The 23,979-nt window shown below is 35.7% G+C and overlaps 1 protein-coding gene across 1 annotated transcript in view; it reads left to right on the top strand.

The window, feature by feature from the left end:
* The first annotated feature begins 1,610 nt into the window (after positions 1 to 1,610).
* The window catches only part of Toll-6 (Toll-like receptor 6), a 124,459-nt gene continuing 102,090 nt past the window's right edge, over positions 1,611 to 23,979 (top strand). The window contains exon 1 of the mRNA XM_089737400.1: positions 1,611 to 5,904. Coding sequence (XP_089593526.1) covers positions 2,048 to 5,887 — 3,840 coding nt within the window. The 5' untranslated portion in view covers positions 1,611 to 2,047 and the 3' untranslated portion in view covers positions 5,888 to 5,904. The remainder of the gene's footprint in view (positions 5,905 to 23,979) is intronic.

Below are 23,979 nucleotides of genomic sequence, written 5' to 3' on the forward strand. Positions count from 1 at the left end.
CAACATTTTCTGAAAATAAATCGTAGCTAGATCGATTTATCGCTCCCGAAATCCCCTGTATACAAAATTTTATGAAAATCGTTGGAGCCGTTTCCGAGATTCAGATTATATACATATATATTAATATACAAGAATTGCTCGTTTAAAAGTATAAGATTTTCTGTGTGTTCTTTCCCGTAACTTTGATTACGGGTATGCAAAATTTCATGATCACCGGTAGAATGTGTACTAAGCAAACTCACTTTAACAACACCATTTTAATCAGTTCACATCTAGCAGACGTTCATAGTAAATACATGTTCTTAAAACAATACTGTACTTAAAACAATAACTTTACTGGTGGTAGGACCTCTTGTGAGTCGGCACAGGTAGGTACCACCAATCCGCCTATTTCTGCCGTGAAGCAGTAATGCGTTTCGGTTTGAAGGGTGGGGCAGCCGTTGTAACTATACTGAGACCTTAGAACATATCTCAAAGTGGGTAACACATTTACGTTGTAGACATCTATAGACTCCAGTAACCACTTAACATGAGGTAGGTGGACTGTGAGCTCGTCCACCCATCTAAGCAATAAAAAAAAATTACAATGTACAAAAAATTACGGTTTAATTGGAAAAAAAAAGTATTATGATTACCACATAAAACACAGATAGCATTAAATGATACATTATAGTCTATACTAATATTATAAAGAGGAAAGATTTGTTTGTTTGTTTGTTTCGAATAGGCTCCGAAACTACTGGACCGATTTGAAAAATTACTTTTCCATTAGAAGCCGACATTGTCCCTGATGAACATAGGCTACTTTTTTTAATTTTTTTTTTTTGTTTGTTTCATGTGTGTTTTTAATGTTTCCGAAGCGAAGCGAGGGCGGGTCGCTAGTAAAACATAAAGACGTCATACTAAGTTTACAAAAAAGGATTTGGTATATTCAAATATGACACGATAATTTAGGCCAGTGCTTAATTATTACAAAATTATGATTTTACGCCTTTTCAGATACACACAAGTAAAACTGGTGGCATAAGATTAAGGCTTCAATGTGTTTCGAAGTGGACAGTGTTATCCATGAGTTCCATTGCAGGCTTTAGGTTATAAAAATATGGAAGAAACATTTATAGGGCTTGAGTGTTGAATGAACATTGACCGTGCAAAATATTTCAAATCTTTGCAGGTTTCATCGAAGGATGTTCCCACACTAAACGGAACTCCAAATAAAAATACAATCGAATACAAAAGCTCATACAAAGCTTAAATTAAAAATATTTGCTTATTATAATTTTCTCAAATATTTCGAAACTGATTAGAATAAGTTTTTGAAATAAATAAACATTATTAGAAATTTTAAAAAAAATCTTATACCTACCTACCTAAAATTATAAAAAATTATCTCAAAAGTTTAGTCACGAAAGCAGCTGATGCCCTGTGCTCATTCTAAGTTTGCGGTTCGGGATACGTACAGTCGATCGCTAAAGCTCCGTAAAAAATATAATTTATTGTAATAAGTCGTCGTGAGCGTTCGGCCGCCGCTCGGCTCATCTCGCCTCTCACCCTTCGTCCCCCTACGAAGCGTACACTACTCAACTGCAATGGCTCTACACATTCAGTCGACTCGTAGCAGCGTCTGTGAACGGTCGCGCCACACGACGCTCCGAACGTATTTACGAACCGTGAAAACACGCTTATCACTAACGTGTATAATAACAATTCTAAAAACTATGTTTAAAAACCAACGGTTTTAAACTTAAAATACTGTTGTAGAAAAAAATCATAACTTGGATTTTGTGAACTTTTTTCGTGCTGTTTTCTGGAGATTAAAAATTGTTTACGATCACGCTGGACATCGCCAAGTGTTTAATAGTGAATTAAACCATGTGCTTTAACAATACAAGAACTGTGTTAACTACGGCCGAAATAGACTTGGTAAATTGATGGATACTACACATCCGGCAAGGGGACAGCGCAAACGAACGCCGACGGAAAAAACATGACACTGAGCCTATCGTGCCCTGTTTTCTTTCTTCCTTGATATTTGATTTATCTCGCAATGGCTGTTTCTCGATTTTCATCAAGACAACTTCATATTAGCCGAATCATTATTTGGTTCATGGTTGGATTAAACGTCGCCGATCAGAGTTCTTTGCCGTTGAAATATGAAGCTCCCGATGATTGCCAGTGGTGGCTTCGGGGTCCGAACGACGCTCACGAAGTCTCACTGACTTGTAAACTTCGCACTATAAACAGTGAATTCGACACGACAAATTTTAGTGTTATACCATCAGAACATACAACCTCTCTAAGAATAGAGTGCAACGAAGAGATGATGTATAAAAGTTCATTAGACGATCGAAGTTTTGCGCATTTAGTAAAACTGCGTGAACTTGTTTTAGATAACTGTAAAATTGGAAGATGGCCGCCTGGCGTACTTTCCGGCTTGAGAGACCTCCGTAATTTAACGATCCGAACGAAAAACACGGAGTGGGCCGCTATGAGTTTAGAGATAGCATCAGAAAGCTTTACCGCCGTTCGGCAGTTGGAAAAGTTGGATCTCAGCTTTAACAACATTTGGTCGTTTCCCGAGAACTTGTTTTGCCCGTTAACGAACTTGGTCTATTTGAATGTCTCTTCGAATCGTCTTCAAGATGTAAGCGATTTAGGATTCAGAGAACGCGCAGTTCATCAAGCTTTGATAAGTGAACAAGATGGACCGATACCTTCCACAGCATCGGCACACTCGACGTGTTCGCTAGACATCGAAGTCTTGGACGCCTCCAGCAATCATTTTGTGCTAATGCCAGAAAATGGATTCATGTCGCTCCGTAGACTAAAGGAACTCCATATCCACGATAACGAAATTTCTATGGTAGCCGACAAATCACTATCCGGACTGAAACAATTGCAGATAATAGATCTCTCGAACAATAAGATCGTTGCTCTTCCCCAAGATCTATTTAAAGATTGCCGACCAGTGATAAAAGAAATATACTTACAAAATAACTCTATCAGTGTGCTTTCACCGAGTCTTTTCGCTAATTTGGAACAGCTGTTAGCACTGGACTTATCTAATAACCATCTAACAAGCACTTGGATAAATGAAAATACTTTCACTGGTCTCATAAGAATGGTATTGTTAAATTTGTCGAATAATAGACTAACTAAATTGGAACCGAAAATTTTCAAAGACCTGTACACGTTACAGATATTAAATGTTCAGCACAATATGCTTGAAAATATTGCTGCTGATACTTTTTCACCAATGAACAATTTACATACCTTGATTTTGTCCTACAACAAAATTACTCACATTGACGCTTATGCACTGAATGGTCTTTATGTTTTATCTTTATTATCGATTGATAACAATCGTCTTGAAGAACTTCACCCGGAAGCATTTCGTAATACATCTTCGTTGCAAGACTTGAATTTAAACGGGAATCGGTTAAAGAAAGTACCCATAGCACTAAGAAATATGCGATTGTTGAGAACTCTTGATCTTGGAGAAAATCAGATAACATCACTTGAAGAACCCGGCTTTGTCGGTTTGCATAATGTTTATGGGTTACGACTCATTGGAAATAAAATAGAAAATATAAGCAAAGATGTATTTTCAGATTTGCCTACGTTACAAATCTTGAATTTAGCACGAAACAAGCTGAAACATGTCGACGTCAATGCATTCGATACGCTAACTAACCTCCAAGCAATTAGATTAGATGCAAACCGCCTCACTGATATACAGGGCCTATTTGTAAACATACCCTCTCTGTTGTGGTTAAACGTATCAGATAACCAAATAGAATGGTTTGATTATACTGTTATACCATCAGGACTTCAATGGTTGGATCTTCACAGCAACAACATCAAAGAATTAGGAAATAACTACCGCATGGACAAAGAGCTAAGGTTACAAACATTAGATGCGAGTTTCAATAAAATGACGAAAATATCAACTTATTCTATTCCCAGCAGCGTGGAGCTACTTTTCTTGAATGATAATCAAATTATACAAGTTGAGGCTCAAACTTTTGTTGGAAAAACCAATTTAACGAGAGTCGATTTGTATGCAAATCAGATAACTAGTATGGATCTCAATGCGCTTCGTCTAACTCCAGTCGATCCCGGCCGGCCGTTGCCCGAATTTTATATCGGTGGAAACCCATTTCAGTGTGATTGTACTATGGAATGGTTACAACGAATAAACAAACTCGATCATCTTAGACAACACCCGAGAGTGATGGACTTGGAAAGTATTTACTGCAAGTTGTTGTACAATCGTGAACGAACTTACATTCCGCTGATCGAGGCAGAATCATCGCAGTTTCTGTGTACATACAAAACTCACTGTTTTACGTTGTGTCAATGTTGTGATTTTGATGCCTGTGATTGTGAAATGACGTGCCCATCGAACTGTACGTGTTATCACGACCAGCCGTGGTCAGCGAATATTGTGGATTGTTCCGCGGCAGGGTATTCCGAAATACCCAATAGTATACCTATGGACGCTACTGAACTATATTTAGATGGTAATAATTTTGGTGGTTTAACAAGTCACGCTTTTATTGGACGTAAAAATTTAAAAATATTGTATGCAAATAATTCTAATATCGACGCTCTCTATAATAATACTTTTAGTGGACTAAAACGCTTAACAATTTTGCATTTAGAAAAGAACAATATAAAAGAGTTACTCGGTTTCGAACTATCGCCCTTAGAAAATTTACGAGAACTTCATCTTCAAGACAATAAAATACATTATATCGATAATAGGACTTTCATGGAGTTGAGGCATTTGGAAGTATTGCGATTGGAAGGCAACAATATTTATGGCTTTGCAGTATGGCAATTTACGATGAATCCGTATTTGGTGGAAATAAGTCTCTCGCGAAATCCTTGGTCATGTGACTGCCAATACATGCATAAATTTCGAAATTGGTTTAAGAACAACCTAGGTAAGGTTGAAGATGCAAATAAAATTACATGCGTATTCGACAATGTAACGAACGCCGTGGGCCCTCTTATGGCCGATTTCAATTCAACAATTTGCACGAGTCACGTTGGAGGGAGCTCATCTATAATCGAAAACCAAGTAATAAATGATTATCTTCCGTTACTGTTGATAGCCCTGTGTGTGTTCGTCGTGAGCTCGGCCTTAATATGCGGCGTGTTTTATTGGCGTCGTGAGCTAAGAGTATGGGTTTATTACCATTGTGGATTCCGAATGTGTTACAAAAGTACAACTTTCGACGAAGAAGCCGACAAAGATCGCCTTTTCGACGCTTACATAAGTTATAGCGTCAAAGATGAGGCTTTCGTCGCTCAAATGCTAGCGCCTGGCCTAGAATCCACCGATCCCAGTTTCCGTTTATGTCTACATTACCGCGATTTTAACGCTTCGGCGTACGTAGCGGATACGATAATAGAGGCCGTCGAGTCGTCAAAGAGGACGATCATTGTCCTATCTAAAAACTTTATCAACAATGAATGGTGTCGTTTCGAATTTAAGACGGCACTACACGAAGTACTGAAAGAGAGACGAAGAAGACTGATAATAATATTGCTAGGCGATATACCGAATAGGGACATCGATCCGGAGTTGCGTTTATGTTTGAAAGCGAATACGTGCATCGAATGGGGTGATAGACAGTTTTGGCAAAAGTTGAGGTTCGCGATGCCGGACTTGCGGAAGTGTCAGTATCACCGTTCCACAGTGAATATTTACGCTTCGGTGTCACCAGTGGGGGCAGGACGGGCGGCGGCGCCGCCCCCACCACCGCCGCCGGGCAAGCTCCCCCCTCTGTTGGGCGACGGCCTGGCCATACCAGCCGGGGTCCACACGCGCGATCATCACACCCACCGCATGCCACCTCAAGCGCAGCTCTGGGCGTAGCGTATGCTCCAACGCAGGTAAACAGACACTGAGTACTTGCAACGCTTAAGCGTATTAGTCCAATAAATCGTGATAATTGTTTTAAGGTTGTTCCATAATATGATATTTATTTTATCTTTACGAATTGTACGTAAGTCTGAAGCTATGTTGCATTTATTTGAAGTATAGATTAATCATATAATTTTTTGTTTTAAGTTTGTGGGTTAACGTCCCGAGTTCTGCGATACTAATTTAATTATTTTTTGGTTGTATATATTGTTTTTGTAAAACATACACACGACGACGTAAAGATCACATAGACTCACACGCATTATTTAATTTTAATTGAATGCCAAAGTTATGAACTCTTAAATATTGTACAGCATAATTTAATTATAGTTAATTATAAATTAAGAAATGTAAATTATGATTTTGTAAATACTATGTATATAATGAAAGAAACTTATAGAAAAGAAACCACGAAATACACACTAAGCAATTATTTGTTTTTGTTTTATTTTTTGTTCCTAATTTTGTAATTTTTTATTTTGCTAAGTATTTCTTGTTTCATTTGCTTCTACTATTTGAGTTGATTTATTTTGAATTTGACAATCTAAGCTACAGAATATATTTTTCTTTGGAAACTGCTTTGAATCTATAAAAATATCATTAAATACGTATAAAACATTTATGTTAGTAATTTTTTTAATACTTGTATTGAAAAAATATATTACGCATAATATATTAAATAATGCATTGAAAAGTAGTTTTATCTATTGACGAGCTATAAGCCATAAGGACGCTTACAGGTACAATCTTCACAAGAAGTATGAGTGAAGAGAACATGGGTTCTGTGCGCCGAATAGTTGAATTTGATCCACTAACCTGCTGAATGACTTTATCTTGAGTCTACGAAATACTGAATTTTATAGAAGATTTAAAAGGCCAGGATTCATTAGCTGCATTACATAATGAAACTTATTACCGAGGAATTATTTTGATATTTGAAAAGTCTAAATTAGATAATATTTATTTACTACATAGTATAAAACAAAGTCGCTTTCTCTGTCCCTATATCCCTATGTATGCTTAAATCTTTGAAACTACGCAACGGATTTTGATGCGCTTTTTTTAATAGATAGAGAGATTGAAGAGGGAGGTTTATATGTATAATAACATCCATTAAATAGTGGAGAAATCAATAATAAATTACAGTTTCCGAAGCGAAGCGAGGGCGGATCGCTAGTGCACTATATAGGTCGGCAAACTCATCAGCTCATCAGCAGTGTCCCAGCTGATATTACGTGGTTATTGGAGCCAAATGAATTCAAAAGCTGAACGCTCAACTTGGCACGAGGTGCAGTCTCTGTCCTGTATAGTAACTGCTCATCCTATGAACGGGATCGCATACCTTCCTCACCTAACTATGCTGATAATTATGTTATTATTAATGTAAGCCGACATGGGTAGATACCATCGTCTTACCTGTTTCTGTCGCGAATTAGTCCAGCATTTTGGGTTCCACTGACCACATAACACGAAGTGGTTCATGAATGTAAACAAAAATAATTAAACGAATTTAAATTTATTACTAAAAATTGATCAAGACATATTGAAGACGGTTGTTTTGTTTGGAAAATCCTAGTCTTGTAGGTCGTTTAGAATCTCTGGTTCTTTACAGATACGCAAGTTCCAAGGAGAGTGATGTTAGGTTGAAAAAATCCGGTTATGTGTTGTTAATAATAATGTTTATTCCCAGTGATGATTTTGGTCACTTATTATTCTTGTATGAATGTTTTCGTACTTTTTATTATATTTCGTGAGTGAGTGTGAGAGTGACTTTTAAAAAAACACGCATTAGGAAGAATGATCACGGTTGAAATAGGTACACTGGTATTATGGTCAATATTTGACTACCGGTGCATTAAACCGGGCTGAACTCTTTTTAATTTACACAGAAACATCAAAACGAAGAAGTACTGTATTCAAGAAAAATAAACTGAGCAATACGTTTTAACTACTAGAATAACTAGAACTAGATCGTTCTTGAAATGTTATTGGCCGCATGTACAATTATTTCGATTCAAAAAAGGATTCAATAACTAACCATAAATTAGATTCTAGCTCCATAAATGTCGATAGAAGTACTTTTATCATGCATAACAACATGGTGCTTTCAGTTCTGTTTGTCAGTGAATTTAAAGCTAGAAGCGGATTAAGTGAGCTAAAGTAAAGGCGAAGTTTCCTTCGACACGAGTTTAAGCGAAGATCACAAGACCAATGATCCACCAAACTTAGGTTTACAAGGTACTCTAAACTTTTAAACTTAGGAACGTGGATCTATCTCACAAAACCGGAAACGCGATTACATCAGACGTAATTTATGGATGGGGAAAAACGAGGCAGACAATAGTTTAGTTCCAAATAGTTCACTAATTAAATTAAAACACTTCTATTGTTTGGTTTCGTACTTATTGAACCTGATTATTCAATTTTAGACGTTTCTATTAATAAGGATTAAAATTAGTAGCACTAATTAAAATAACATAAAAAAAATTGTGCAGTTGCATGAGTGTGTGTTCACTTACAGTAGAAATGAAAATTTTCAGAATTATTCTATTTCATTCTGTTACAGGCCAAATCTTATAAATGCATATAGTAGGTATTTATAATTTTAATGTTACAATGCCTTGTTAGTGTCGCTTTTTCGTTTCAAATTACAACGGTGCTAAAAAAAATCACATCTATATTAAATGAACTAGGTTTTCTCCCGTTCTATAGGAACCAGAATAATTTTACGCGAACTAGTATAATCGTATCCTTAATATAATTTATCTTTAACAAAGAGACTGACTGACCCAAAGGTGCAACAGTCGTCACTAGACCAACTAGATGATCATAATAGTTTTCAGTTTACATCTATGAAGATGTCATTACCATTAATTACATTTCATGTTAAATTATTATACGGAAGAAATAAAAGTAACAAACTAAAACATATTTTCTTAATTCTTAAAAAAAAGTCTTAATATTTGCATCGTGTCACGCTAATCGGTCACAATCAGTCCCTGTGGCGGCATCTAGTCGTCAACTCATGAAACTCACATAAAGATCCCACAAACGTATCAAAACACGATCAACATCTGCCATTTTTATTCGCGCTCGTGTCAAAGAACAGATGGATCATAGTAAAGTTAATAGGGAAACTTGTTCTCTACCGAGTGTGGGGAATTGCCGTGCGAATTTATGTCTTGTTGTGAGTTTATGAAGGGATATGAACTGACCTTTCGCCGGCCGTAAATTCTTGGCCGTAGGCAGTTCCGTAGCTTCGAGATTTGGCGAAGGTATATAGCGATAAAATATTTGAACATATAGCTTAGCACTTTACCTTAAAATATAGGTATTGTAAAACCTGTACTCGCAATTTCAAGTTTTACTTATATGACTTTCAATAAGCCGGTCCTTGAGTTGCATGATTTTGAAATGATATAGGTACATAACACACATTTCTAAAGAAAGTGCAAAGCAGCCGAACTAAACCGATAAGACACTTTTGAAAAAAATTCTTTCACGTTTTCTATGTATTTAGCGACGGTTGCTAATAAAATATATACATACTATTGTTAGATATTCGAATTTCTAATTTACAGTTGACTTAGTCTATATCTACACTAATACTAATACTAATAATAATATCTATACTAATAATAACATCTATACTAGTAATATAATATTATATAATATTATAAAGAGGAAAGATTTGTTTGTTTGTTTGTATTGAATAGGCTCCGAAACTACTGAAACGATTTGAAAATGTTTTTCATTGTTTGGAACTTACACTATTCCCGAATGACATAGGCTATAATATCCTTTTTGGAAAAAATTAGGGATCCTTACTAAAACTCCAATAATGTAACCCAATGTTTAAAAAAAATACCTAAAATATTCTTTACATCGTGTGCCTTACGAAAACTATTGATGATAGAATAAAATAATGTACTAACGACTTTGTAGAACGCATCATTATTTACTAAAAGTGTCGGGACAGCATATGTCTAACTATTATAGTTAGGCCGCAATAAGTGTTCTTTTATTAAAAAAAATAAAACAACGTCAAATATCGTTGAATTTTTTGTTAAGGACCTGAGCGGAGCTTTAGCGGGCCGCTAGTGTTTAAGAAAGCTCTATTTTTTTTTGTATCAACCTTTCCAAGACTTTCGCAAGGAATAAGACATGTTTTCACTGGTGGTAGGACCTCTTGTGAGTCCGCACAGGTAGGTAGCACCACCCCGCCTATTTCTGCCGTGAAGCAGTAATGCATTTCGGTTTGAAGGGTGGGGTAGCCGTTGTAACTATACTGAGACCTTAGAACTTATATCTGAAGATGGGTGGCGCATTTACATTGTAGATGTCTATGGGCTCCAGTAACCACTTAACACCAGGTGAGCTGTGAGCTAGTCCACACATCTACGCAATAAAAAAATAATAAAAAAAACATGTTTAATGATAAAAAAGTATACTCCAATAAATCCTAGGATTCACAAGTGAAAAATACTTATACTAAATCTTATAACTACACCTATCACTTGCTTTACAGCAAAGTGAAAACGCTGACCATGTCTTCGTCGCTTCTTCCGGCAAACTTCACAACTCCTAAAACTCCTGGCTGAAAAAAATTATGGGAAAATATTTTATTTCAAAGCGTATCCTTAATTTGTATATAAACATTAGTGACTCTCCTATAAATTTGCGTTTTCTAATGAAAATTACAAAGCCGCTCCAAAATTTATAGAGGTCAGAGAAATTTTCACGGTAAATGTTCTAAACAGTAATTTGTGGTGTAATTACGGAATGATTAAACTCTTATATACACACGACTGAAATACTTAATTACTTCATTAAATAAATTTAGCCGTTGTTTATATTTTTCTTCAGATGTATAATTTAATTACATTCAAAGTTACTGGTATTAGCCGTTTTTTTATAGAATTCCATGCCTTTATAAAAACGCGATGTTGATCTACGTACTATATTTTTTACATAACACAACGTCTGGTGGTGATTATTGTTTATCGCAATTCTCATTGGACTTTAAGTTCGTTTGATTACAAAAAGAAACAAAAACTATGGAAACTTCTTCACACTCGATTATGAATATTTTTACCATTTATTATTTATCTTAAAAAAAACTGGTATTATCTGAAATGTTAAGGAGATTAATTAAAGTTTCATGATAATATCATTGTTTTCAATCTTGTATAGTGACCAAAAAGTCATCGTGGTCCAAACAGACTACGTCTATATTCCGATCGAGCAGACAGGAATGGATTTTTCTAATGAAAAACGTACTTAAGTGATTCTCACGAATAATTTATACTTTTTTTTCCTACCTATGCTGATAGCCTTGAGAGGCTATTTTAGCTTCACCCTTACGTGTGTAGGTGAGTTCATGGGGCTTAAGCCGGAGTGTTGCTAACACTGACCCTAGCAAGAGCAGTGCTTCGCAGAATCTAGGACCGGATCGGAAACGCGACCCACTGAGAAGATCCGGCGAGGAACACAATGGGCTGTGTCTATGGGAGACTTATATGATGAAGGAATAACATCATGAAATAAAAATCAAACCAGCAAAAAATATAATTTGAATCATTTTTAGACAATCTAGACCTCAATTGTCAAGGTTATACGTAGTGATATCTAATGGCTCCACCACCACCAGGTGAAAAAGACTTTCATTAGTCTTTGTAATTAAAAAGAAATCTTATTTTATTTCTGTTTATATTAGATAGGGATATTCAAAACGGATGCCAATTCCATTACCCATGTATTTCTAAGCAAATTAAGATAAGCTCGCTTAAAAAGATTGTCTCCACAAATGACCCATCTGCTGGAAAATGCCATATGGCTTGACAAAAGACGCATGCGCAATTTAATAGTGTCCTAGTTTAAAAGGAGAAGAAGATCCTTTGAATTCCATATGAACATATGCAAGAAAAAAAACCTATATTGTCATTCGATAATCCTTTACGTACTCCAGAAATGTCACCGTCAGAGATCAACTTTCATCCGAGCAACGGTTTGCGTAACTCAATACATTTAACAGGATAATAAAAAGTATGGGATTTCCGTCACAATTCTTACAGCGATACGAGTTAATATTGTTTGTTAATCACATGTCAACCACAGACCGCAAAACGATGACAATAGTGCCACAGATAATGTCTCATCCCTTAATCACATGCACCGGTGCACCCGAAAAAATGTTTGTCCAAACCGTTTGTATTCATTCGTTCGCCCAAATATCTATTTTCGTTAATGTCTATTTGTGCATTTACAAACGTGCGTACATCTTTATTTATCTCGAGTAGAATTTGTTTTTAAAATGTTTAGGCTCAACGTTCTGATGTCTTGTTCTAATTTCAAACGCTTGTACACGTTCGAAGAATGTCATTTAAATGCGAACGTTAATCCATTGTGGATTTCGTTAATTTCAATGACAGGGGACGTGAGACGCCGTACTTTTTGGAGTCGTTAATTCAATCCGGAACTCGGCGAAGAATTCGAATTGTACGTCGGCTGTGAGAAATTTCGTAGTACGGTAAATACCTCTACTGGGAGACCGTCATTATGTCGAGTCCATTGCGAGTTTCCCAACATTACGGTTTGATGTCGCTTTAGTATCCTTCCGATAATAAATCTCGCGAGCGTACTGCGGTCTAGAGGCAATTAAAACAAAAATGTTCGTAAAGTTTATCTCATAAAAGCGTAGTACCTAACAGTAAAATTGAAAAGTTTTATACGATCATTTCAATAAATAGAATCGATTCCATTGTCATATAAGTTAAACTACATAAAATGAACCTTAACCTGTAATGGAGCGAGGGACCCGCAAGGGAATATTGTTCTCTCAATATTAATAGACTTGCCCAACGACCGGGCGAAACCATATTAAACTACACCACACGCGTATTATCAAATTAGACTATGAATCAAAACGCCCCTAGAGTGCGTCTTTATTTGCGTATACGGCTTATAAATACTGTATAACTGTAGGCCTTCTCCAAAGGGTACGTGGTTTATATAACTAAGAGGCGGCGGTTTCTAGTGCCGAGTGCCAATAATTGACTATCAAAGTTGATATATAGCTTTCTCGGCGGCTTGACGCCGATAGGAGTATGAGTTATAGGCTCTAGTACCCCGGGGAAGGCGAGGCGTTTTGTTACGTCGTACTAAACTGGTCTCACATTTAGTGTCAACATTATATAACCATCCGAGTGGCTGACATAAAACGCAGTGACGTCACCGCTAAAGTACTTTTATTTTAAATACACCAATAAAAACATTGAATCCAAATTAGAGCTTACGTTCATTATTTTGACCAATTACAAATTGACTCGTATAAGGATTTTTGCTTGTACGAAATAAATACCAGCGTATTTATGGTTGATTTTCTTAAACGTAGTTCTTTTTTTTGTCGTTGATGTTTATCACATGATAAACACCATGTATTTGCATTTATCCACTAAAATTCAAACATACAAAACAGTCACCCTGTCACTACTATCGGTCTCAAATGATTAAATATTGACGGTATGCCTACGTAATTCAGAGGCTGCATTGCTTAAGGTTGTGCTATGAAATTTTAATCAAAGTTCGTGGCCCCTTGTGTATCTGAACGGATACGGTTTAATGGGTCCGGTACCGTTTCTGCGTCAGTTGTTCGCTTCGATGTTTTGATAAAGTATTTGCATCGTTATTAGGTTCGTTACACGGTAGCGATAGATTCACAATTCAACATTCGTCTTGTATGTATTCACGTGGTAATATAATTAAAATGATTGGCCGTATTCAAACGGTATTGCCCAGGATTTTTTTTCCTACCTATTCTAGTAACTTCGAAGGGTTATTCTAGATTCGCCGAATTAGTAGGTGAGCTCACGGGACTCAAACCTGATGACGTTGCTTACGCGAACCCTAGCAAGAGTTATGCTTCGCAGAATCTACCACCGGATCGGAAACGCGGCCCACTGAGAAGACCCCCGCGTGAAACTCTGCCCTCTTAGTAATACTGTACTATTTTTATACCATTATTAATCGTGGTATTCTGAAGACCCACATAAGGATTATAACTTAAAACCTAATTTGGTCTAAAACAAATGCAATAGGAAATGTCAAAAGTTCATTCTCCTGACGGACCCAAAAATAGGATTGCATCCATCTTTTAGTCGCGTTGACACATGCTCGATCATTAGTTCAACTTCGCGGCAAAAAAGTCGGTTACCAACGAAAACCCATTAATATTATTTTGTTTCATGAATGTAATTTGTAAAATTTACTGCTGCAAACTAATAGCATCGTACCCGGTGAAATATTAGATTTCTTTAAGATTTCGTTTTGAGTAAGGAGCCTGAGAACATATTTATGTGTCAGCTAACAGCAATAATCGTTGGAGAGACTCATCAAATAACGTTAAAACAGTATATTATTATTTATGCTATAACGTGAGTCGGGCATCAGGTGTGGTCTTTAACGCGGCTATTTCTATTTTGTAAATCTGACGAATATAAATCACCGAACGTATCTGTTGAGGCTACTCAAATTTAGTTTTTTTTTGAAGCGTCTAGCTACATTAATTTGTATGGTCATAAACAGAAAGCGCTCCGAGTTTTAGAAGAGTTAAAGAGAAATACTAGCGGTTGTTCACACTTTATAGGTCTTTGTGATTTTTTCATTCTATTTATAAAAAATCCCATTAATAATTTTGAGTAGAATTATTAATCAGTCTTAGCATTTATCATATCATTTATCATAATAATTTTTTTATTGCAAAATTTTACAAAAAACTCGCCCCATCATTCACTCCCTCTAATTTTCGGAAACATACCAATTTAAAAACAAAAGAAATACAGTTCTATGTCATAACGCATAGAATTGATAACGAATATTTCAAATTAATTATTCTAACGATAAATGATTTACGAGGCCCACATTATTTGCTGTACAGTATTTGATCTTTGCTTAGCATACACATTTGAATCATAGTTTTACGATTGGTTCACTAGGTACTCCATCATACAAACGAGACGACCAATCAAATTTATTTATCCACCTACACGTTCTATTATAATGATTACCATCATCAAATTTTGCATTGTAGCCGCCTACTCATTTGTATTGTTTAATTGAACTGATACCGTATTTTTATTTAATTGCAACAACCTTATTAGAAGGCTGAAAACAGCACTGTGTTTGATTAGTTTGTTTGGTTGAATTTCAATGATGGATTGATCATGAACATGACATGTTCGGTGATTAAGTATTTGTCAGGAGCTTTGAGTTTTTTTTTTGACGACGTCTTATTTGCTTGAGTGGTGATTAAAGGCTTAAGGGACCGCAAAATGTATACCATGATATAGCTAAATATTATGCAGAAGGGTCATTTTCGTGAGAATAAGACATTTCTTGAATACTTCAAAGTTAATTGTGTTAAGTGTCTTGGTATAATGTATACCAAGACGAAATATTGGTCAAAGATTTGTCTTTTACAAAACACAGATCCGACTTCCATATAAAACTGAGGCCTTCAATACCAATTTCTACCATTTAATCGCAAGTATGTAACTAGGAATTTGGAATGGTTTTCAGAACTCTACACTTTGCAGCTATCCATTACATTTTCAATGACCTCATACTATAAGGCCCTGCATGACCGACTTTGAGATAATCTATGACATTTTTAGTCATGTAAAGAATAAAATACATAGTTTTAACACGTTGCGTATTCTTCCTGGACAGCAACCACATTGTGTTTTATTTTATTTTTTTATTGCTTTGATGGTTGGATGAGCTCAGAGCCCACCTGGTGTTAAGTGCTTACTGGAGCCCATAGACATCTACAATGTAAATGCGCCACCCACCTTGAGATATAAGTTTTACTCAGATCTCAGTATAGTTACAACGCCTGCCTTACCCTCCAACCGAAACGCATTACTGCTTCACGGCAGAAATAGGCAGGGTGGTGGCACCTACCCGTGCCAACTCACAAGAAGTCCTGCCAACAGTGAAATCTCATTACCGCTAAACATCAAACGGACTTCGTTTGGCAATTTACATAGTACCTTCACAAACGTACACTCAATTTTTTATAATAATGCCGTTCAAGTTATTCTTCAAGAAATCATTAGCTCAAAGCCAAAAAAAAACGTTACAACACAAACACTCGATTAATCATGAAAAGTTTGTACCAACTAAAGTAGGTAGGTAGGTACTCTTATCATTTATTTATCAGTAACTCACGAGGTGCTCGGCAAAGAATAAGTTTCGGATGTACTGACTCAAACATTACTTATTCCTCGAGCAGAATTACGCAGCTTTATCTTTGACTAAAAGGAAACGAGGAAAACTCTCTGATATGATTTTCTTACACTCACCGCTACTTTGTAACGTTATTACGAACACCACCTTATGTAACTTTTGTACAGAGAAACATTTTATCATCTCATAAAACAAACTAAACTTAATAATGGCTCTAACAGACAAACGTTAAACTCTCTCCCCGAATATTCCCACCGAGATGATGCCGAATCAACTTCAGATGATTATGCAGCGTTAAAAATATTTACTACTAAAGCTAAAAACGAGTTAACACCTGTTCTCAAAACGTGTCGATTGAAGTAACCGTGGCTATAAATATAGTTAAAGAAGAAAACCCGCATCCTCTAACGCCTAAGGTCAAATTTAATTATCATATGTATGAAGAACATATGACTGCTACGCCTACAGTCGTTTATAAATCAGAAAACCGAATATACCAACAGTTCAATAGGCAACCTAAACAATAGTTTAAATAATTTCTATGCTCACGTGTAATTATTAAGGAATGTTTTAAATACATAAATCAATGAATAAATTAGAGACTGTTATTACATTTGATTTAGATGGCAGCTCATCTTTTGTAAACAAATGGCGGTGGAACTAACAATTTACATTATTTTTATATAATCCGAATAAAATTTCATCCGATTTGTTGACAATAAACGCGATTTTAGTTGTGTGTGCGTATGTATGTGTGTGTGGTAAAAAAAAAGAAGTGTGGCACTCGGAGACTGCCGCGGTAAAGCTATTGCATAGCATTTTTTATCAACTTATACAATTATAAATCGACATAATAATTTCATATTAAAACAACAATAAAATAAGATCCGGCGAGAAACTCAGTGGGCTAACTTTCAATGAATCTGCTACATTGTGAGTATTCCATTTTGACCGCGCACTCACTAGAGGACGCTAAATGGGATAGAGACACGCCTTTGGATGCTATTTCTAACTCTCATTCGCCCAGAATCAACGGTTTAGCTAGTTTATTTTTAATGCCACTCCAATCACTGAATGAGTAGTAGGAGTGAGTAGTAATAAAATTATTCGGCTAAGCGATAGAAAATGGCACGCCCAAGATTCAGGATTAATAATAACATACACTAAGTGTTCAGTATAAAGTTTGCCTTAATTTTCAAAAAGGTTTTCGGACTTGGTATTGTTCCAAACGTTAAAAGGCAATTTTCAAAAAAACATCTAAGTCGATTTCACTTAATGGCTGTCAATCAACAAAATTCTTTTAGAGCCAGATTCGGAAACATTTTTAGATTTTTCTAAAATAAATCCTTTGAATTCATAGATACAGAGATGTATCTCTGTGGCACATTCGAAATAACTAAATATATTATAATACATATATATACACATTAAATGCCATTTATTAAAAATACAATATATGTAAGTAATCAAAATAAACTTTAACGATTTATTCTGGAGCTTTTAATTTTCAATGTCTGAATACTTTTAAATTGTCGTGTTCGCGGACGACTAAAGTGAAGATTTGCGTGTTATCGTAACGACCGTCCAATTTTTAATAAAGTATACTTAGTGATATTTGGAGACGCAGCGAAATGTCACTAAGTGATGACTTGAAATACTATGACGTGTACTAATGATCTCTCTTACTACTTATATTATTCCTCATTTTTATTAGTAGAGATGTCCTATGTTTTTTTTATATGATGTTACTCCTTCAATTCGGAGATCATTTAAAAATTTATACCTGCATGCTGGATTTGAGCACCAGCATAGTCGCATCGCTCAATACAAGTACAACAGGCGCCTTATCCTTTAGGCCATGACAAGTACGTAAATTGGCATAATCTAGACGATACTCTAGATATTCTAGACTAGAAGATAATCTAGACGAATTGTGAGCTTGCACAATCACTCTGCCAAATTCTATCGCGGAGCAGTTATATGTTTCAGCCTATAACCGATAACCCAAAACTAAAACATTAACGCGCTTTTAAAATCTTTTAGTCAAAATATGTCTTTAAAAGAAATGAATTACGGTTAGCTTAAGCGAGACAAAGAAATATAAATCTACAACTGAAACATCGTTTAAAATTACCGAATTAATTAATTCCCAAATGTAAAGACCAAATCAACCCTAAATTATTAAGGGTTCATCTATCACTATAAATTATTCAAACAAAAAAAAAGGAACAACTATTACCATTTAACTCACTAAGGTCCTAATCAACAATAAAGTAAAAAGTCTTTGAAAGAATCTCATGTTCTTTTATTTCACTGTGTATATGAAATGGTAATTAAGAAGAGAGCCGTAGCGGTCATCCTTCGAACTGACTTTTAACACATCCCTAATATTGACCGAAAAAAATAATGTTATCGAAAATTTATTACCATTGATTTTACTTTTATTGCAGATTCGTTGTGTATTGGTTTTGATGCGTAATAAAAAATAAGATTTTCGCGCATTTTTATAATATTATAATTATTTTTTTGTGACGACGAAGATAATGAAAATTTGTCATAACTATGTATAAATATTTGCCCATAGCACAAAAAGCTCCACACAAAAAGCTTGTGCGACAAGCTTTATCTCAAGGTCCCTAATTCAGAGCATTCAAGAAGAAATAATATGTTTTAAAATACGTTTGGGATCACAATTGCTTTATATAACGTCTGATGAAATACAGAAATCGTTTCCAGTTACATTGTATCTGCGGTTTGATCCTTTGAGACTCCGACCGTATAAGGATTAGGAATTCGTGCGGATTTGCTTAAAGGGGAAGAAGGGGGAAAATTGAGAATTGTTTTCTCTACCGCACATTGCGCAAAGCCCTATCTTCCGTGCCGAAATGTTTGAGGCCGGGCATAATATATTGAATTCTCTTTGCTGTAATTTGAATGAAACTGCTATGTTGTATGAATGAAGAGTGTTTGATATGGTAGTTGTTTTTTAGATAACTTAATAGAATGATGTTGATAGCTAAAGTCCAAGATCCCGCGGTAGCCCCAAGAAACGTTGGTTGGATGTGGTAAAGGCGGATATTGAGGAGAATAACCTCACCTTGAAGGCCGGGTAAAGTGGAGGAGTTTAAGTAGGAAAGCTGACACTGGCACTAGACCGGGAAAACGCTAGGAATAAGAATATGTCAATAGTTAATAACTGTTCGAATGTCTTGATGAAAACGCCTTTGGCTCAATAAGTAAATGTTTCTCTTATTCAATCCTGAGTTATGTTTCAATTTAGTTCTTTTTTTCTTTTTTTTCTTTATCGCTTAGATGGGTGGACGAGCTCACAGCCCACAGACATCTACAACGCAAATTCGCCACCCATCTTGGAATATAAGTTCTAAGGTCTCAAGTATACTTACAGTTATATGTACTTGCAGATATGATAATAATATGAGTTATGTAATAAAATAAAACTTGGAATAATAATTTTCACCGATACTGGTTATAAGACCGATAGAGCTTCACTCATGCATTCCGTTCATTGAAGATAAGAATAGCCGTTATTCCACAATATGTCACGGTACACTTGCGGTGAGTGGTCACCGTTGCCCATGGACATTAACAATATCAGAGGCACAGTCACCTCGCTGTTTACCAATAAATATTGTTATGAAGTCGTCGTGGCCTAAACGATTAGACGTCCGGTGCATTCGATGCACCGGTGTTCGAATCCCGCAGGCGGGTACCAATTTTTCTGATGAAATACGTACTTGGCAGATGTTCACGATTGACTTCGACGGTGAAGGAATAACACCGTGTAATAAAAATCAAAACCCGCATCTTTCCTATTTCTGCTGTGAGGAAATAATGCGTTTCGGTTTGAAGGGTGGGGCAGCCGTTGTAACTATACTGAGACCTTAGAACTTATATCTCAAGGTGGGTGGCGCAATTATGTTGTAGGTCTATCACCAGGTGAGCCGTGAGCTCGTCCACCCAACTAAGCAATAAAAAAAAGAATACTGTCATAAGGAAGTTCATTACAGAGCCAGATGATACGTGAGATGTAACGCTCTGAATACGCACTGTGAATTAGCGCAGTGGGTTCAAGTAGCAAATAGTTTTGGTAGCGGGTAGAGCGATCATAAAAAGAAAATAACAGAATCAGCTTAAATAATACAGCCTAAAAACATTACGCAATACAGTACAAAAATACAGAGGAACAAAGATCAAAATATAAAAGATAAAAAGATGAAAAGAGAGATTTATCACCAGACCTCAATTTGAGCTTCAACAAAGTCGTATCAATCCATGAGAAAACATCTCATACTCGCCAGGTCGCTAAAACTACAATAATTAATTGAATGATTTCACATATACAACTGTAAACATATGTTCATTTTATCATGGAAAACACGTGTATGAGATAGTTGAAAATCATTCTTATGTCTACTGGCATAAAATCCACACAATCTGCTACCACCATAAATATAAAATTGACAATGAACCTGATACATTGTTCCATTACATACAATCTTAGCAAGTGTGTCGCATTTCGTCGCTAATTAAATCCGGGTTTCTGGCTTTATTACAAGCTTCATAGTCTCAGCGCGGAGGCTCCTAATGTGATTAAAATAGCTGAGAGCAATAACAAACATTTTATTGGGACATTACATAAGCCGTAAGGTGTAAGCCGCACATCTTGAGTCGGTAATAATCTAGAAGTTTAGTATAAATGTACTTATTTGGAGTAAGCTACAGTTTTCAAGGGCACATATTTTATTATGTTTTTTTTTGGAACGAAGCTCCTTATGGGAAAATGCGGAGGGGTACCCTAACCGGGAAAAAACGTCCGTAACGTAAGATTTTTATTAGTAATGCACACAGTGTACAACTTAACTTTGTAATAACGTACAAAAAATAACATATTTTTTTATCATTCATTGATCACGATCTCAGAGCGTTCGTTTGCGCAATACACTAACTCTTATGCAAACAACCGTGAATGAAGTGTACCACAATAAGTTCGGACGCTACCGAATGACCGTGGGTTGTTGCGAAACCTCTAGTTTTATTTTCTTTATACCTCAAATAGAACTTATTTTTTTTATAATAAGGAACTTTGTTCCTATCCGGTGTCCCACGACATCACACATATTTTTTTTTATAAATGTACTTTCACCCGTTAAGGAGCCGTTATCTATTCTCACCTTAACCACTTTTTGTAGCTGGGCAGCTGATGATCTTTCAACCCATCTTAGGTACATTGGTTACTGGAAATCATAGAAACTCCAACCTTATTAACAGAGGTACTGTATACTTTTGTTGGTGTGGAAATTTTATTGAATTTCTCAACATACTCACATACTTACTATTATGTATTATATAAAAAAATATTCTCATCATCATCAGTCACACTTTATCACCGCTGGACATACGACTCTCTGGATTTGCGTCATTGAACCCAGTTTGTGGCTGTTATTCTCATATTTTTATTAATAAATCCGAACTGCAAATTGAAGTACCTACTAAAAATATTATTAGCTTTATGTTACTGGCTGAGAATAACCAATGGCATTTACATATTTTGGGTTTAAGTAGAATTGACTTGATATTTATTGGAGTGTTTCTAAGATTAGTCTTTGTCCTAACCCTGGCTTTTGTTTATTTGTCAAAATAATGTAGAGCAATATGAAAATAAAGGGCATTGTGGAGTTCTATTAGGATTCCAATAATGTAGACGGTAATGTTCTAAGATAATGTTTATTTTACTCAGCATGAATATATTTTAAAAGATTTAAGTATTCTTCTTCTTAGAAACCACAAGAGGAATTCACGGCTCAATTAATTAATAGTTAGAAGTAAACCCATACGTTTGAAACTTGATTTCTATTGCCCATCTTGTGAAAAGCTTACAGGCCCAATTACATTGGTATTACCACTGTCAATTCTAAGCCCTTGATTGGTACGCGTCAGAAACAACCAGAATGGTTGTACTTAGCTTACAACTAGTTGAATGAGTTCACGATCCATCTCTTGTTAATTCTCATGGCCTTCGATACATTCGGTTGCCACCCACCCAGACACGTGTGTGTAAGTCTGAATTCTATATATTATAAACGCTGTCCCATCCTTCAAACCGGAATTTTTTACTACTTTACAGCAGAAATGGGCGGACTAATAACACGCCTTATGACCAGTTAAAAAGTCCCTGATTAATTTATCTGTTTCGGTTAAATCGAAACACATTTCTCTCGCTAAGCACTACTGATTTTTTCTCTACACTCGCAATCTGCTTAGAGCCAGTCCTTAAACAATTCGTACCTGTTATTTACGACGACGCAGATAGTAAACGCAGGCCTGAAACCGCAATTTGCATATAAGGGATTCGCAAGCGAAAGCTTCGGAACATTGAACCTTTGTTCGCCGAAAAAGATGATTTTTTCTTTTCCCTTTATAGTTTCTGTTTTGACTAGTAATACGACGTGATTGAATCTTAAGATAGTGTATACATATCAAGTATTCCCAGAGGGCCTTGAAAATATTTGGATTTCGATTTCACTATGAATGGTAGGTACTATTAAAACCGAATCTTACGAAACGTCTTTCATCATCCAATTCATACGATTAATTTTTTATTTTTGAAGTTATACTTCGTTAGGCGCGTTATAAAAAATTGATGAGAGTGAAATTTCACGATGCGCGCGCACCGTGACACAAAATTAACAGAATGAAGTTGCCCACTAAATCACTCATTACAATACGACCGACGTAACTTGGCGAGTCTGAATTTAGCCGCAGGTGAACTTTCCGAACCGTACCGAGAATTACCGAATTTATACGATGTCAAGAAAAGGGATGTCCAATATGCGTGTTTGAGGATGTTGTTTAATCGATTTTTTTTCAAATTGATTAAAATTTAAATACAAAAAAGAAATAAATTTAATAAAAATAAAGTATAACTTCTTACGCGCGTACATAAGTACACGCACCCTTTTTTTTAAATAATACTAAGAAATCATAGTGAAAATATTAAGATAAAATATCCTTGAAGAGCCTCAAGATTCGAGGTTGAAGTCTCAATCGTATTGAAAAGCGACTGCCCCACTCTTCAAGCCGGAATGCATGATTGCATAGCGGCAGAAATGAACACGTTCACTCATGTAAGCAATAAAATAAAATTAGGGCTTCAATAGAATCAAATTTCCTTATTACCAAATTTTTATTTGACAAGTTTGCCTTATTTCTTTTTGGCAAATAAGTTTTGAAAGTATTCGAGCTTTTAATGTAGTACATCGTTTCTCCAAGGATCGTTGTTACAAACGTAACTATGGACCACCGATGTTAATATTTATGGCTCTCAATTTTATACGATGCATTTTCTTTACTATGTTATAAATAGTTTTTTATTTTATGTTAGCCACCCGTCAAATAACAAAGATATTTTTAACGAGGCAGATTAGTGTCTGGAGGCGCCATATTTGTGGCTTTGGATCATTATCCAGAAGTATGCCTGTTTGTTTCTGAGCACGTTTTATGATAAATCGTTAACATAAATCATGTATTCGTGAACAATGTGGATCTTGAAAACCATTTACTGGCATTCGGAACCTTTTTTCTCTGTGCATCTATAAGAAAATTGTGAGCACGTTTCAGCAATTTCGGTAACCCATTTTTGGCTGTTTTTATCGACGAAATATTACCATTGTACGAAATTATGCTAAAAAGTGATTTGTTGAAAGTAAAAAGCAATTTACGTAGCGAAAAGCTTACGCAAAATTTCATTTTTCCGAACCTCTAATGGTGCGACATTATCC

The sequence above is a fragment of the Bombyx mandarina genome, chromosome 23 (genome assembly GCF_030267445.1).
Source record: "Bombyx mandarina strain Sakado chromosome 23, ASM3026744v2".
In the NCBI taxonomy this organism is placed as follows: domain Eukaryota; kingdom Metazoa; phylum Arthropoda; class Insecta; order Lepidoptera; family Bombycidae; genus Bombyx; species Bombyx mandarina.